This window comes from Myotis nattereri (genome assembly GCF_964212035.1).
Source record: "Myotis nattereri genome assembly, chromosome: 3".
Taxonomy (NCBI): Eukaryota; Metazoa; Chordata; class Mammalia; order Chiroptera; family Vespertilionidae; genus Myotis; species Myotis nattereri.
In genome coordinates this window covers 63,953,068-63,970,792 of record NC_138077.1, presented here as the reverse complement: position 1 = coordinate 63,970,792, position 17,725 = coordinate 63,953,068, and the positions used below count along the sequence as shown (strand labels likewise).

The window sequence follows — 17,725 nt, the reverse complement described above, 5'->3', positions numbered from 1 at the left end:
CAGGGTCATTACATTTCTTAAGTTGCAGTGACAGGGAAGGATGGGCTGATTGAGCCCAGAGAGCCCCACACTCAAGGGAATCCTTCACTTGAGGGCGATAAGAATAAGATGATGGTGTTTGTCCTTGTCCTTTTCTTTCATGTCCCTTCAACTGTCTGAGGCGGGTTGCTCACCTCGTTTTGAACCTGCAGTCCTCCTAAATATGAGAGCATCTCTAGGTGTGCTTTCATCGTGATGGGCAAGTATTCAGAAGCCTCAGGAAATGACTTGAGCCCAAGAAAGTGAGAGGAGTTCCTTCCCTGCAAGGAGGGTTGGAGTAGACTCCTTCCTCATTTGACTATTCAGTGGAGTTTCTGCAGTGATATATTCCGGAGTAGTTATGCAAATATATGCCATTCAGAACTCATTTCAGAATAAATACACCTAAATTAAAATTAATGAGAAAAACACCTATCAGGAACAGATCAAGGATTTAGCATATATAATATAATATATATATATATATATATATATATATATATATATATATATATATATATATTGTAAATTAAGAGCAGGGAAGCACACTGATTTTTTTGTTTTTTTTTTTTTTTGCTGAATAGAAAAGGACATTTGAAAAATTTCTGATTGGCCACAGACAATACAAATTATCCTTTGGTGTAATTCCAGTATTATCATTATCACTGCAGAAAATCAAGCGATATGATGAAGGAAACCCAGGGGACATACATTTGATTTATTGAGCCTTGTTTTTGTTTAATCACAGCTTGACGGGTTTAGGACTGCATCCCTGCTGTGACTGCTGCTTATCTCCAGTCAGCCTGATGAGCCTCATAGAGTGGGAGTGGGAGGGGACACCCTCCACTGGGAGATAGGAACAGTGAAGCCCCTGAAAATATACATGCATTTCTGTTACTGGGAAGTAAGAGGAAAAGTTCTCTTTCTTATAATGGGAGGACAGCAAAGGACCTTTGGGACTTTCTCCTACTGTCAAAACACCTTAAGCAAATTAATTGGTTCAAAATCCTTCAGGCCATTTGCATCAACCAATGGCTGATAGACTTTTTAACACTTAGGGCTGAAATGTAGGATTCCACATAGATGATGACATATTTAATTAAATGAAGGTGTCTAGTGTCATAACTATGATCACAGCAAGACTGGCATGCTTTCCTAGATATTTCTGTACTTAAATGATACTATAAAAAAATGAAGGGTCCTCTAAAATAGTTTTTTTTTTTCTTTCCATTGGGAACTACATTTCACATGAGTTGCCATCTTGAATGGAAAGACAAGGAGAAAAGGGATTTGATCTCTAGAAAAATCAAGTCCTTGTAAGAAATAGGGAACTTAAGAGGGCACTATCTTTTCTTCCCAAACTCTCACACCAACTATCCCCAGTCTCCATGAACAGCTTTTCAATTTCCACCAGCAGAAGCTCAAAGTATTAGTAAGATAAACTATATTCTCTAAAACTAATGGATCTACAGAAGCTATCTACATTGTATCTACAATGTAAAATCAAACTAGGGTCATTCTCCAATCAACAATTCAGTTTGTAGGAAAATATCAAATTCAATAAAATCCCACATCTCAATCCTTAATCCAGACTGTTTTTCAATATCCAACAGCTGTCCTTTGTGAATCATGTCTGGCTTTATTTGTTCAATATTACATATATCATAAAGCATGATCAGATAAAATATTTGAGTTCATAGCTGCAGAACTGCTCTCACAAAAGACACCTAGAGTCACATTGACACTGTGCAAAGATCATCTTGGATGGAGCTGAACCTCTTTGAAAATGCTATCCATTGGGACAAATGTGTATATGTGTGTTTGTCATGTCAAGATACTTGCAAGATGGCAACATGATAAAACGGTGTCAAAGTCTGCAACACTAAATGATGAAAGTCTTAAAATAATTGTGGCATGTCAGGAATTCAAAATGCGATATTTTCCATGAACACTGTAAGTTTGATGTCAAGTCTAAACAACAATCACATTTTAGCAGTCTTACTTTTAGTAATTGGCACAAGAAATGGATTTCATTAATGTTTTGGGGGAGGATTTTATTCAACAGCATTCTTCTAAAAATAGTTTGAACACTTCTTAAAATGTAAGAATAACTTTTACTAAGCTGTTTAATTGATCCTTTAAACCTTGCAATCCTCATTTCAAATATAATTAAGTTCACATATCTATGAATGTATTATTGACACTGAATATCTACACCCAATTCTGACCTATTTTTTAGTTTGGACAAGTGTTAATGAAACATGATCTGTCTTCAAACTAATAAAACAGCAGCTTTCTACCTTTAATTCTGAGCACATTTCCTTAGAGTGTATATGATAATCTTGTTTAATTGGATTTATTTTTTCCACATTAGCCCCCTGCATGGCCTACTTTCCATTTTTTTCTCAGGTCTTTGAGTGTTATTTGCAAATCACTTTTCAGGAATTTAATTTCAATGGTAGGTTGGTTTCATTTCAGATTTTTTTGTATTGTTTTAATTTCATTTGCCAATTTGCCTTTAAACAGCCTTAAGCTAGAAGGTTGGGCTGCAACTTGCATTTAAATGTGATGTAGGAGGCAAAATTTAATTTGAGTGTGTAGAGACTTTTATGAAAAGGAATACAAAATGACTACCTTATTTTTTTTTTCATTTGTGTTTTCTAAAATGGTTATGTTGAAAAGGAAAAGCCCCCAAATAGGCCACTATTTAAAGAAAAATCAATGTTCTTGTAATCTATTTGAGTTCAACCTTAGGCAGTAGATAATTCATTTTTACAAGTAATACTTCAGTTTTGGATTTTATAAGCCTCTAAATATGAGGGTGGTCAGTTAGAGGATTCATACTTTTATGAGCTACAGAATTTAATTGGCTGTGTTCCAATTATGTAAGTTTATAATTTCCAATAATTGAAGAAAAGATTGCTTTCTGAGTTTAGTATCATTTTCCCAACTACTGACTAGCCTGAAGTTTAGTCAGGTGACAAATCTATGGCATGCTTATCGACTGGTGTGGGGCAACTTATTGGCTTTCTTTTGTAGATTTAAAAAAAAACGATTTCAATTGTATGTTACTTTTGTGAATGTGTTTCCCCCTTTTTTTGCACATTATAGATGATGGAGAATGACCCAGTGACAGAGCTACAGTGATAAAAATCATACTGACCTTGAATGGGGTAGGGGATTGTGGGTAAAACACGCTCTGAAGGGGAAAAAATAGTAATCATCATGGATAGTTTATATATAGATATATCTATATATCTTATTCATATTTAGATACTCAGACAGATGAATTTATAAAACAGATGAATTTCCATGCCAGTAGGATTATATCTCCCATAAAGTGTTTGGGAGATATAATCTTTCTACCAACACTAAAGTATCAGAGAGCTACTAGTAACACTTAAAATCCAAAGCCTTTTCAAAAAAGTTAGCAAGAGCAGGACACAACATCCCATTCTGATAACCCTACACACAGGACCCTACCCTTCCCTGGAAAAACCACTACCAAAATTATAGATGTTTTGGAGGATTAGGGTTGAGGGTGTTTAAATCACTAGTGATCAAGTTCAGGTTATGAATTTTGATCCTGGTTCTGGTTTCTTGAACTCATAACTGATGGAACTATGGTGGCTAAGGATGCCTTTCCTCTCCCTGAGCACTATAGCTCATATCAGCTTTAGCCAAGCATCTGGAAAATTTATTTTGGGAAATACAAATTCAACTTCTCCCTCAGGTTTTTATTTCCAGATTACTGATATCAGTGCAATAGTAATGCCAAGGTAATATGTTTCTTGGCATGATATACTTTTATTTTTAGTCTTTTCCTTAATCCCATCCTCTTGCAGTAATACAATCTCACCTAAAATTTGATCAACCAATCAAAATTGTTTGATGATATATCCAGTTGAGTAATAAGAAGTGCTTTTCTTTTGAACACTTGAGTCTTAGTTTATGTTTACCCTCACAGTCCCATCCCTAAGCTACTGAACACAAATTGTAGATGCTACAGAGTGCAGGCATGAAGGTATCCTCTAGTTATCTCATCAAAACCCCAGGTTTAACTCTAAATCCTCCTCTGAGGATCTTTCAGGGAGGCAGAATGGTGCATTAAGGATAATATAGGAGGCATTCTTTGCTACCCCAAACCCTGCAGTATAACATAATCAGCGCACACTTTTCTACAATCCTCCTATCAGCATGGTTAAATAAAGACCAATGATAAATAAAAATCAACAAAAATCCAAACCATAGAGAGAAAACCATATATATGTACACATATTCAAATTTGATCTCCCTGCCACTTTGTACCATGAGCTTAGAAAGAGTAGATTTTGCCTGGAATTTTGGCACTAAGTACATCTGGATGCAGAAAACCTGGTCTCCTTGCAGAGTGGGCTTTTTTTTTTTTCTAGCTTAGCTAAAAGTTGTAGCCTAAATGCCAAAGTTTTCTAAGTGCATTAAGATGGAGCAGGTCAGTAACAGTGCAGTGAACAATTGTGTCTTAGTTACACAAGTGTCAAGTAGAAAAATGGTTTAAACCTCCACTGGTTATTTGGTGTTATGTTTCCAGCTTTGAAAATAAATAGCTAAACTGCTTTCAGCAGTTTATGCAGCAGTTGGAGACCACTGTCCCATATTATATTCTCTCTACTGTATTTTATTTTTATTATTACTGTTATTATTCAGAGTGTTTAAATAACTCAGCTTAATATTTTCTCATCACACTGTTCACAGCTGGGTAGCTGCACTCTGCCCTCATTCCCACAAGACCATTTGTATTGCTAAACCATCTCACCCACCCTCCTTTCATAGCCTTTTCAACTGTCTCCCAGCTTGTTACTTTCATCTTAGCTCCACCCTCTTATCATCATCTTAGTCCTATGATGCCCATCAGTTATTCTCATTCTCTTAATTTCATCCTATGGACTTATCATTCCTCAGATGCATATCATCTCAACTTTTTATCCTTACGCTTCTACCATCATTCTGTTGTATTTTATAGTTTATTCCAGGGTTTGTGGACTCCTGTAAAGTGAAGTAAATGCCACTTATAAAATGAAATTTTTTTCCAATTTGTGTTATTCAAAAGTAGGGTAGGGCAGGAACCTTGGTGCTATGTGCTTTGTCTTTTTGGCTAATAATACATGCATAGTTCATTTTATTTCACCTCACTTTGTTGCATTCCACAGATGGTGTGTTTTCACAAATTGAAGGCAAGATCCTCCACCATCAAAAAGATTACATCTCACTTTATTGCAATACTTGCTTTATTGCAGTGACTGGAAGGAACACACAGTGTCTCCGAGGTGTGCCTGTACTTGAGGAGGTCAAACTAGCTTAGCAACTGATTGGGAGGCTTTAAGAACAGAACTCTAAGTTTGACCCCAGTATCATATTGTGTAACTCTTATTAACTCCCTTAACTCTGAGCTTCAGTTTTTTGTCTTCTAAATGAAGGTGTGGGGTATTATTGGCTGATTCTGCTGGGGCACCATGAGAAACAGTTACATGGGCACTCTCACTTCACAAGAAAACCCTCTGAATTAAAAGCATCTAAATGACAAAAGCTGGGGTTGAGGGTCGCATATATAGAGAGAGAAGTAATTTATTAACTCTGATATGATTTTCCTTTAATTTCCAATGGGAATTGCAGATGTTCAATGGTCTTTCTAGAAGACAGCATATTCAATGCCTATTTTTGAAACTAAAACTAGTTTTCCATGTATTTTCTATTGTATCCACAGAGAGCCATATTAAGTAGTTTACAACCAGTCTTTCAAATGACATGTGAGTATTGTTCAAATAGCTGCTCAAACTGTTTTATTACGTGGCATCCAGGGTAGTTGGCTAAGAAGCTTTGCCACATCTTAACTAACATCATCAAATGGTGTATATTTAAACTCTGGGCCCCTAGTATAATAACTTAAAATGATTTCTGAAGAAGCGGGGGAGGCCCTCAATTTGAAGGCTTTCTCCAGGGCTGGGTTGCTAAGGTAGTACTTGAGATTTAATCAAGTGTAGGTTTCCAAGTTAATAATCTTTTAACATTTAAAAAGGATATTTAAAAACCGCCTACACACTGGTGTGGTATGGCCCAGTGGAGATTTCTTTGTACTTTTATTCTTTCGTACTCAATAGCCTCAAACTTTGTAGTAAAGTACCTCACCAGTCCACACATTGATCAGTGACTGTCCTTCTTTAATATGTGGGACTATTCCCTTCAAGGGTCAGATGCTGACCATGAGGCTTATGAAATACCAGTTTGGAATCTTAATGTGCCAAAGAAAAGCCAGTGGTCTAACCTATGGATCCAGGCTGGTGGGAGTTAATGGGAATGGAATGTCACAGAAGTAGTGCTTCTGGGTGGGAAGGAATATACTAGTAGTGGAAAGACCTTGTTAAGTGAAAAATGGAGAAAGAAATAAGAAGTCTCCTCGCCTCCAAACAACACAAGATACACCTCCTAACATTTCCTCACAGACACAAGTGTAGATAATGTGTTGGTCTAGAGCAGGGGTGGGGAACATCCGGCCCAAGAAATCATTTGGTGTGGCCCAGCCAAGGCATTAGGGGTGAGTTAATTAAATGTTTGAGCAAATAGAGCAGGCTAATTTTTAAGTTGGTAATTTTGTGTGGCCCTCCGATGATGTTATAAATATCCAAATGGCCCGTGGCAGAAGAAAAGGTTCCCCACCTCTGCTCTAAGCCTGGACTCTGGAAACCGATTTCATGAATTTAAATCCCAGCAGCCTTACTTGATTGTACTTAGTTAATTAACCTCTTTGTATAGTGGGGAAATATGAGTACCTAATAGGGTTATGCTGATGATCAAATGAAATCATGTATGTTAAGTGTTTCTCACATGTGCAGAGTACCTTGTACGCACTCACTTGATAATCAGTAATGACATTAAAATAAGTATTCTTCCTTCCTATCTGTTTCTTTGAAAGTAACCTAATGTAAGCAATGAGACAAGATTGGGTTCCTTTTTGGGTGCATCACAGTCATCATTGCGGAAATATGGAATCTATCACACTGCACATGATGACAATGGAACTACTCATGGCATTGTCAGAAGTCCAAGTCTTCACCCAGGTGATGCACATTTCCCCGTCTGAAAAAGCCTGAGGAGCTGAATCCTTGCCCATACACATTGTACCAATGGATTAATGTGTTCAGAAAAATTACATAATGGAATGCTTTGCCCAGGATGAAGGAAACTATATAAAGGCATTACTTGGATCTATAGACTGAGGAAGTATGACTCCTTGACAAATAGAAAGCTAGAATGTGTGGAGAACAAGACACATGAAAAAGAAATGCCTTCATGGGCTTAGGAAAAAGTTCCAATGAATGCAATGTATTCTTGCCCTATCATTCCACTATTTTGACCCCTCTCGAGAGCAATATTTGTATACAGAGTGAAAAAGAATATGTATGTATATGGTGGATCAGTGACCGCAAATTGACACTGTGTAAAAAGTCAGTACAGGTCACTGGGGTGGACACTGAAAATGTGCTGATGCACCAATGAAGATGGATAATTGTGAACTCTACAGGGGCTCTGGCTATGATTTCTACCTGCTGCTGCCTCTGGCTGGCAATAGCGCACCAGCTGCCTCATCTGCTCTGGACTGCTGGGTCAGCAGAGCACCCCACTGCCCACACTGTGCTCTCTGTCAGGGTGGCCAGCCCCAGCCCCAGCTGCCCCTCCCAAGCATCTTTCCCCTCCTGACCCTGTTATGCAGAAAAGGACCACCAACAGTTTCTTCCTTCTTCCCCTTAAATCCCTCTACCTACTTTGAATCTAAGTGATGGGCAGTCTGTTTACAGATGCACTTTTTCTTTTTCCCTTTTCTTTCCTTCCTCTTTCCCACCTCCTTTCCGGGTACCTCCCCTCCCCTTCCCTCCCCTCCCCTCCCCCATCCCTTTCCTCTCCCCTCCCCTCTCCTCTCCTCCCCTCCCCTTCCCTTCCCTCCTCTCCTCTCCTCTCCTCTCCCCTCCTCTCTTCTGCCTTCCCCTCTCCTCCTCTCCTCTCCTCTCCTCCCCTCCCCTCCCCTCCCCTCCCCTCCCCTCTCCTTTCTCCTTCTCCTTCTCCTTCTCCTTCTCCTTCTCCTTCTCCTTCTCCTTCTCCTTCTCCTTCTCCTTCTCCTTCTCCTTCTCCTTCTCCTTCTCCTTCTCCTTCTCCTTCTCCTTCTCCTTCTTCTTCTTCTTCTTCTTCTTCTTCTTCTTCTTCTTCTTCTTCTTCTTCTTCTCTCTCTCTCTCTCTCTCTCTCTCTCTCTCTCTCTCTCTCTCTCTCTCTCCCCTATGTGGTGGTGGGGTGGGCATGGTAGAAGTATCATTCCTGCTACATAAGAAGTAGAGCTTCTCCTTTAAAATGTTGATACTTAGGCTTTGGGTCCAAGAAATCACTGATTTTTGGCAAACTAAATAGTTTCTTTTCACCTTAAAGCCTAATGAACTTTTTAAATTCTATTATTCTGTATTACACCTCCTAACTTTCCCATAAGGTGGGAAATCAATGCAAAACCCAGTGCTGATGCCCCTGCTGCCTCTACGTAGTGCTATATTCAGAGCTAGTGCCTGTGCGGGCTGTTCTATCGGGCAGTGTGGGCCCCCTGGAAGGTAGTACATCCTTTATCACACCACTGTGCACTTCTCACAAAGGTAATTGAGGGTGACTGCCATGAAATCATCAAGGACAATATGATTATGACACACTTGTCCAATTTTTTGACTCTCAGTTTACAAATAGAAATTATGCAGGATTCTTGACATTTTACTGGGTAGTTCCTAATTTTGCTTAATTTAAAAGTCCATTAAGTGAATTTTTGTGAACAGGGTGATGTCATTATGGGGCTCGAGATTACTTATCATCACCACCAGCAGATTAGCAATATCTCCATTATCTTTGATCCACTCCATGCTCTCTTCATCTTCCTCAAGTATGCCATCCTTCCTTCCTCCATCCCCTCCCTCTCTTGTCTATAGCTATCATTGCATTTATTAATTGAAACATGTCATTAGTACACTTCTGGGAGGGATAGGAAGAAAATATACTTTAATGCAAAGTTATAGTAGCTCACTTTCTCTAATTCAATTTTCTCTTTTCTAATCCCTATTAAATCTGTTAAGTATATGTTATTCTATTTAATCGGGTCACCCAAGAATTCATCATTGAGGCTGTTTTCCCTCCTATTTATGGAATTCCTAAAGTCAGAAACAGGTAACTACATTTCTTAACAAATGTCTTCTCAAGTGTCTTGAGATATTGATGTCTATATCTGAAGTGAAGAACACCGATGTTTGGTCTTTGGAGACAAGTAAACAGGGGTATGACTTCTAAACTTCATATTGACGCAGCTTTCGCATATCCATATCCCTCCAACTCTTACAGACTGCAATCAATGGAAGTTATGAATGAGAATAGTTTGTAGTGTTTTTTTCTTATGAGTTGGATTTTGAGCCATTTTAAAATGACTTTAATACTTCATTTCAAGAGAACTCTCACTGAAATTGAATTTTCTCCTAAAAATCCCCCTTTTTTTTCTTCACATCTCCTCTAAACTCTATAAAGTAAGATGGAGACATCTCTCCTGGCCACAGTATCTCTAGGTTTTCCAGTAGAACCTGTGTAGAAAAAAATCTTCTAGTGGCTTGTTATTCCAAAATAAAAATAGTTAATTATTTGGATTTTCTCCTTTAGTCCAAATAAACTTTCTGTACTAGCCTATGCTAACATTTTTGTTTGTTTTACTTGTTTTGATAAACATTTCCTTATTCCAAATGTTATCATCTTCCATAATCTCTTCTTACTTCTGTTTTTCAGGGAGCATTTGCTTCTATGCTCAGAGCCACTAGCCAACAGGGCAAGGGTCAGATACCTAACAGAGCAAGGCCCCAAGGTGCGCTCTCCTACTAACATCACTAATGTATCATGACTGATCCCTCCTTAGTCCGCCTTTAGGCTCTTCTTAAGTTTTCATAAATGCCCCTCTCTCTTACCATTCCATCTGTCTTCTAAAAAATACAGCATATAAGCAATGTTTCCTGCTGTCATATGGGAACCTGTCAGCAACCATGCTTCTTCCTTTAGATTTTATATTGTTTTAATCATTAATTCCACTTTTCCTTGTGTTGTTAATAATACACTTTCTTTTTCCAGTCTCTCTCTTCTTCCAGCACCTAATCCATCCTCACTTCATATTAATCAATTAATCACTTTCATCACTGCCATTTTTATACTTTCATCTATTTTCTAGGGTGTTACATCACCTCCACTCTTTAAAGAGACAATCACCAAAAATATACTTGTTCTCTGAACAAACACCAAACAAACAAGCAAACAAAAACAAGGCAGCTATCCAAAGTAAGCCAGGGAATAGAGCGAGAAGTTGTTCCACTTGTAAATTTGTCTTATGCAGAGGTATTGAGAACCTTTTCTTTTGTTTGTTTCAGTGACGATAGTATGATTTTTTTAATACATGTTTCTTTATAGATAAAAGACATGATTTTCAAGCTTCCCATGGGATAATTCAACCAGCCAGGTGCTCCCAGATTTGGCCTGTGCTGGCATACTTACTGAAAAGGACTAGGCTGGCATTGGTCACCCCCAGCTTGTTGGCAGCCACGCAGGTATAGTTGCCATAGTGCTCCTCAGTGACGTTGGTCACTGTCAGGGAGGACTGGCCCTCCGTGCTCTTAATCTCAAGGCCATTGGCACTGTTTATCCTAAGAGTTCAAAAACAGAAAAGTAAAAAGAAACACTGATGAAGATTTAGCTTAGTAATTCCTTTTTCATCACTATATTGGAGGTAAAGAAGAGAAAGAAAGTGGTTAAAGTTCTTGTTCCCTGTCATGCCCTCATTTTAATTGTGCAATTCCACATTATCTGAATCAATTTCCATCCACAGAGAAGACTCAGGATGGATGAGTTTCATTGGGCCTTGGTTTCTGCTATAAGCAAGAAAGACATGCAGGTGGAAACTACCCACTGGGCCACCTGCCTCACTCTCTGCCTATAACGCGAGTGAGTGCCTTTGCAGCTTCAGCTTAAGAATTACAGTCCTGAAAGCACTTGATAAAGAGATTTTGAAAAGAAAGAGTCTGAGAGTAGAGGCTAGGGAATTACAGTTGGGCATGTTTTTGTCATTAGGGCTTCTGGTGCCCTTAGGACCACCTATCAGAGCAGTCGGGGCACAGCAGGTTTGGCACATACATACCTGGTGTCATCCCGGTACCACTCAAAGTCAGGGGCAGGCACCGCGGAGGCCTCACATTTGAGTGAAGCTTGTCGCCCTGTGGGGGCTTCGTTGTTCTTGGATTCCGTGATAGTGGGAGGATCTGTGGGAAGGACAGGTACAGAGTTTACATGATGATCGGAGGGCACTCCAGAATTTCCATGCAAGAAGGAATTAGAAAGGAGAATCTGATTGGAGAGGTGCAGAAAAGAAAGAGTCTTAGAGTACCATTTACATGAATTATGTGATCAGCTGAATGGGACTGATCACTAGAAAACTAAATGAAAATAAGAGATGATTAATGAAGCCACAGATGTGTTTACTTAAATGGGACACTTAACAGGGTTTTATGGAAATAGGATCTAGGATTCCTTTTTCCTTCCCCTAATACACCATCAATTACTTCAACCATAGATTGTAATATTGACCTATTTTTTTTTTCTTTTCATAAACTAAGTGGTGATACTAAAGGACTTTGGATTTTTATGTATACTTTGAGCATTTTTCGTTTTCATCATCATCATTGTGATTGTTACAGTTTGCGATGATAGTAAGCAGTCTGATGAAAATAATACAGAGCTAAAGTTCTCCCAACCCAAGCTTAGCCTAATATTTTTTCAGGAATTCAGAAAAACAAACAGTTAAGTATTAGATGATTACTTAACCCTCTTTCTCTCCTATCTTCCCTTATTGCTATGACCCAGGTAAATTTTTCTTTGATGTGGGAAGGTGCAATTTGATGTCTATCCTGGAGTCAACCTTCTCCTCTCTCTGGCAGCTGTGCGCTGGATTCTGTCTGCTTAGAACTGGCCTACACAACTGTAACAAAACACATCTGACATTCTGATTTGCCATATTCTTTTTTTTAAAAAAATAAACATATATTTATTTATTTTCCTTTATCCATTACTACAAAAATTATTTTTTTTTTAAATTTAGTGATTTGAGAGAGAGAAATGAGTCACTTTGTTGTTCCACTTATTTATGCATTCATTGGGTGATTCTCGCATGTGTCCTGACCAGGGATACAACCCGAACCCTTGGCTTGTTGGTAGGACACTCTAACCACCTGAGCTACCTGACCAGGGCAGTACCACTTAAAAAATCATTATTTTGTATTCGTTTCAGGTTTACAACATAGTGGTTAGACAATCATATACTTCACAAAATGTTCCCCCTGATATTTCTAGTACCCACCTGGCATCATACATAGTTATTACAATATTATTGACTATATTTTTGTGCTGTACTTTACATCCCCATGACTATTTTGTAATTACCAATCTGTACTTTTCAATTCCCTCACCCTTTTCACTCAGTTCCCTAACCCCCTCCCCTCTGGCAACCATCAGTCCATTCTCTATGAGTGATTCTTTCAAACAATCCTACAGAGGGTGAACAAGTGTTTACAAGTCCACATGGCAGAGTTAGAATAGCAGATGTGAGTTCCTGGCTTGATAATTCTGTGTTTGTGGAGGTTCTAGACCTTTAAGGAAAATATGATTTTTTTTTGTCCAAAACCTATTTGTCCAAAAATGGCAACCTGGCCGCATGTGCATGGAACAAAGAGACCCAAACTATCTGTTTAGACTTTTCAGAGGAAAGAGCTTATTTAAGGATAATAGGAAAGTGATCTCTAGTACATAAAATTCACTTAAATCTCTTCAGTGCCTGGTTCAGCTCACTTATTTCTGTGTTTTTTTCTTCATATTCATATACTATTTTTTTTTTCAGTTTTATGCCTGGAGAAGACTCTGATCTTAGTTAGAAAAGATGTGTACAAAAGCATCCAGCGAGTCTGGAGTTTTCTCTCCATTTCATTTTCACATAAGCTTGGGTATCTTAAATCATTGTCAGAGACGAGAAGTTAGAGAACATTTGGATAAGCACATCAGCCTGTGCGTAAATGGATGTCTCAGAGTGGGTGATGGTTGCTGCTTTTGTTGCTTTAGAATTATCTGCTCATTTTTGTATAGGCACAAAAAGACAACATGATGAGTGGAAAGAACCCTGGGTTGGAAACTAGGATTTCTGGAATTTAATTTCACCTTGCTTCTGTGGACTTCCCATCACACACTTTAACTTTCTGAGTCTTGGTTTTATTACCAATGTAATGAGGGAACCACACTCTAATGATCGATAGCATCCTTCCAGCTAGTTAAAAAATACCCCAGATCTAGTAAAACTGCTCATTCTTTACAAATTGGCAGTTTGTATCATTATGACCCAAATGTATTTTCATACCCCAAAGTCATTTAACCCTTAAATTGCTAACATTCAAAATTATAGCTCATTTATCCATTCCATGGGTTAGGAGTCAGGATTAGTAGTTAGAAATGGGAAACACAAGGACTGATTTTGATTCTTCTCTCAACCAGAACTGTGGCCTGGGCAAGATTCTGCTCCAGTTTGAGCCATTTCTTTCTTATTGTTTAAAACAAGGGGTAGTTTAAAATGAGCACCAATGGGTTCCATTTAAATTTTTTTCATTCTATGATTTGTTACATAGTACATTGGGGCACATTAGTTCAAAGAATAATGTAATAACAGGGTGTAGTGGTTTTGGGAGAGGAGGTATTTGTAGGGATGGGACACCCAATAGAGTTGAAACACTTGTATTTAAAGTTTGATAAACCTGAGCTCAAATCTAGGCTCTTTCCCTCATTTTACTAGTACTTCCTAATTAGAGAGCTTAGTACCTTCTCTAGACTCACATTGCTTCAATTTTCTCATCGATGAAATATTGGAACCAGAGGCAATGGAGATTACTGAAGGATTCCAAAGAATACCTGCACTTGGTTTGTGATAATGGGGATGGAAGGAGATGGACAGATTTGAGATTGAGAAGTAGGAAGCTTCAGAATTGCTAAGATTAGATGTGAAGGGTGAGGGAAAGAAGGAGGTGTGTCAAAGTTAACATAGATAAAAGGGAAGTGAGATAAGCTACGTAAGAAGAGAAATAAATGATCAGCAATAATACACTGAATGAATATTATTTTCCTGTCCTCACCTCTTCACTGTACAGTTAGTTGACTCTTGAGCAACACAAGTTTCAACAGTGTGGTTCCACTTATACGTGTGTGTTTTTTAAAATAAATACTAGAAATGGTTTAACATTTTCTTTTCTTTAGCTTCCTTTATCGTAAGAATATATTATATAATACATGCAACATACAAAACATATGTTGACTATATTATCAGTAAGACTTCTGGTCAACAGTAGGCTATTAGTAGTTAAGTTTTGGAGGAGTCAAAAGTTATAGATGGATTTTTGACTGTTCAAGGGCTGGCACCCCTAACCCCACACTGTTCAAGGGTCAACTGTATTAGGTTCTTAAGTTGCCAATAACTCCACAGTCTGCATCATGTTCGCTTGAGAAATAATCTTGCTCATGAGTCTATTGCCTTGTTCAGTTGCTCAAATTGTGAAATGAGTTTTAACCCGTTTGTGAGTTCCTGGAGCCACGTGGTTATAACTGACAAATCCTTAATGATAATTACCACTTTGCTCAAACATCCCTAAACCTGGGCCAGACTACACATTCATCACTTCCACGTTTGGCACTCACAGCTGTAGCACCTCAATATAATAATGCCATGGTAGATGCCTTCCAGTCCCTCCACTAGAAGACCAGGAATACAGGTCTCAGGTATGAGTTTCATGGGAGAATTCTTCTTTGCTTTGGGTGTTTCCTTCTGTGTGGCATGGGCTTATTTAGTGTACCTCCTTGCTCTGGGACCTTGGGGGAAGATATGGCTTTTCTGATTGAAAATTTGGGGAGGAGCAAAGTAGATTTATTTGGCTCAGCTCTTCCCCTTCTTCCTTTTGGGACCAAGTTTCTGGCAGAGATCAGAGGTTCTCTTCTGCTTCTCAACACTAAAGTCTTACTGGGCCTCTCTCCTTCCCACTCTCATGTGGGCAAGCCTGCCCTAGTCCAGCCCTACCATACTTTGGGGGAGGTAAGTCAGCCACACAAGCTACTACCTCTAATAACCTTGATCTCTAAAAAAGGGGGCCAATGGGCCTCCCCTACTACTTCTTTACTTATTTCTCAATGTGTTCAGAACCAAAACAGGTAAGTAGTAAGCTATTTATTAACTCCTCAGAAATGCCAGCATGGGAAAGGTGGAAGTAAATTGGGGTCGAATAGTATTAATCATATTAATCTTGGGACAGAATGACACCAGTCAATGACAAAGGCCAAACACTTGCTTCTCTCATTGAAAATCTAGGGAGTTTCTCATACTAGGCTAAGTTCCCAGGTAAAGACAAATGTATGAAGAGCTCATTGTTGCCAATATTTCTCAAATGACACAATGCTGCAGATCTATTTGTTCATGGTTTATTGGAGTGAACATTTCAAAATTCATTTGTGACGAATTCTATATAGATGAGGCTAAGAAAAATTGTTACAAATCATATTGTGGCATGCCTATTGTAGTTAAAAAATAGATGTCCTTGCTCAAAATACAGTCATAATAAAAATGTGACTTAATAAAAATGTTGCACGGAGGTCCATTGTTATTTGTTATATGACTTTGGAATAGCTTACAATTGTCAAAGGACTCTTCCAATTTTTATTACTTCAAAATTCTGGGTTCTGAAAATATTAATAAGGGCTTTCTTCTTATATCACCAATAACGAGACTCTTGCAATTAGAATGAACAGGATAACAATGACAGTGGCCTAGCAAACAGAATAGCTTTCCTTTACTCTTCCTAATATTAGGAATAATCGTGTACGTAATGAAATTCTTAATGAGGAATCCAATTTATAACTATTTACCATATGTCAGTTCTCTGCTAGGCTTTATATTCTTTCATCCAAGTAGTAGCCATTAGGAGGTAAGGATTATTAACCCATTTTATAAATGAGAAGACAGACCTACAGAGGGTAGTAATTTGTCACATAGCCAGCATTTGAGTGAGTCTAGATTTTAACCCATCTTTCTGAAGCCCACACTCTGAACCTCTCTGTGCTTCCGTTTGAATGAATTCCTTTAGAGAAAATGAATTCCTGCTAATGAAAAATACCATTTAGAGGAGCATGCTGGTAGCTTAAAGGGTAAATGTTACATTATTCTGCTCTTACAGATAACAAAAAAATGGTACAATATGCAGTGACATCATGGAAATAAACTCACATTAGGAATCAGGAGACGTGGGCTCAATTTCTGCCTGTACCACTTAGGTTGTCACCTCCCAGAGGTGACATGCTGATGTCCTGGAGCCCCTAACCTATTAATTTAAATGATGATACCTGCCTACCTATCTTTCAGGTTTGATGTGAAAGTTAAAAAAAATGTATGTATAGGAGAGCATGTTTAATGCCTGAAGTGATTACATTTATTGATTACCATTAGCACATGGTGTCATGGAAGAAAAGAGGACTTTAGAATTAGACCTGGGTTACACTCCCAACTCTACCACTCACAAGTTCTTTGGTTTTGTGGCAGAAAATGCTTACATATTCTGCTTTGTCTTTGTCCTCCTGCAATGGGGATGATTTGATTATCACCCAGGGTTAGTGTGCAGAAGTGGGCCAATGGGGTGGGGGCAAAGAATGCAGGCAATAAGACAGACATTGTCTGTAGAGAATTTAGAAACAATAACGAAAGTGACTAAAAGTAGTCTGTGTGGTTTGTTTTTTAAATCATCATCTATCAGCAACACTGAACAATGTCAATGATAACATAAATATTCCTCCTTGTTGGGGCAGGCTCCAGCCCAATATGCCTCCCACTTAGGTGGTCACTGTCACTGTGATGATTACAGTGATTCATACAAAATCTTTAGCATAGTCTTAGAACTCTCAAGGTACTCATAAACTTAGGTTCTTGTTCACATTGCAAAGTTATGGCCAAAAATTACAGTAACTCTGGATTCCTACAGAATATTTCCTCTGAAGATCCCATAATAGATCAGAAGCACTAGAATGTGTTTTACTGACACTGTACCAAATATAAGAATAAACTAAAAGTTGGCATGGGGAATGGGTAGGTGAAACTAGAGAAGGTAGCCAGTTGGATATATACTAAGGGATTATTTTCCTAAAATTTCCTCATCAGGTGATTTTTTAATCAATGCACTAAAAAGTCCAGTTAAAATGTATATATATATATATATATATATATATATATATATATATATATATATTATCGGGAGACAACAGATGTCTCCAGTTCCAACTGTGTATTCAATAGTAGTAACCTCTGCTTCTTCTAAAATAGTGGGCTCTCAAATGTAAGGAGTCAATGGTTGAGCATTGACTTGTGAACCAGGAGGTCACAGAATGATTCCTGGTCAGGGCACATGCCCAGGTTGCAGGCTTGATTCCCAGTGTGGGATGTGCAGGAGGCAGCCAATCAATGATTCTCTCTTATCAGATGTTTCTATCTCTCTCTCCCTCTCCCTTCCTCTCTGAAAGGAGGTAAGGATTGTTGTGATAATATATATATATTCTATC

At 38.3% G+C, this 17,725-nt stretch overlaps 1 protein-coding gene across 6 annotated transcripts in view; it reads right to left on the bottom strand.

Annotated features, from left to right (window-relative positions):
• Window positions 1–17,725, bottom strand: part of LSAMP (limbic system associated membrane protein) — a 640,943-nt gene that overhangs the window by 24,257 nt on the left and 598,961 nt on the right. For 5 of the 6 annotated variants that reach the window (XM_081086904.1, XM_081086905.1, XM_081086909.1 and 2 more), the window contains exons 5-7: window positions 11,241–11,361; window positions 10,601–10,749; window positions 3,182–3,217 (exon numbers count right to left, since the gene is read on the bottom strand). In XM_081086904.1, coding sequence (XP_080943030.1) covers window positions 3,182–3,217; window positions 10,601–10,749; window positions 11,241–11,361 — 306 coding nt within the window. The remainder of the gene's footprint in view (window positions 1–3,181; window positions 3,218–10,600; window positions 10,750–11,240; window positions 11,362–17,725) is intronic. The other variant, XM_081086906.1, reaches the window with a different exon arrangement.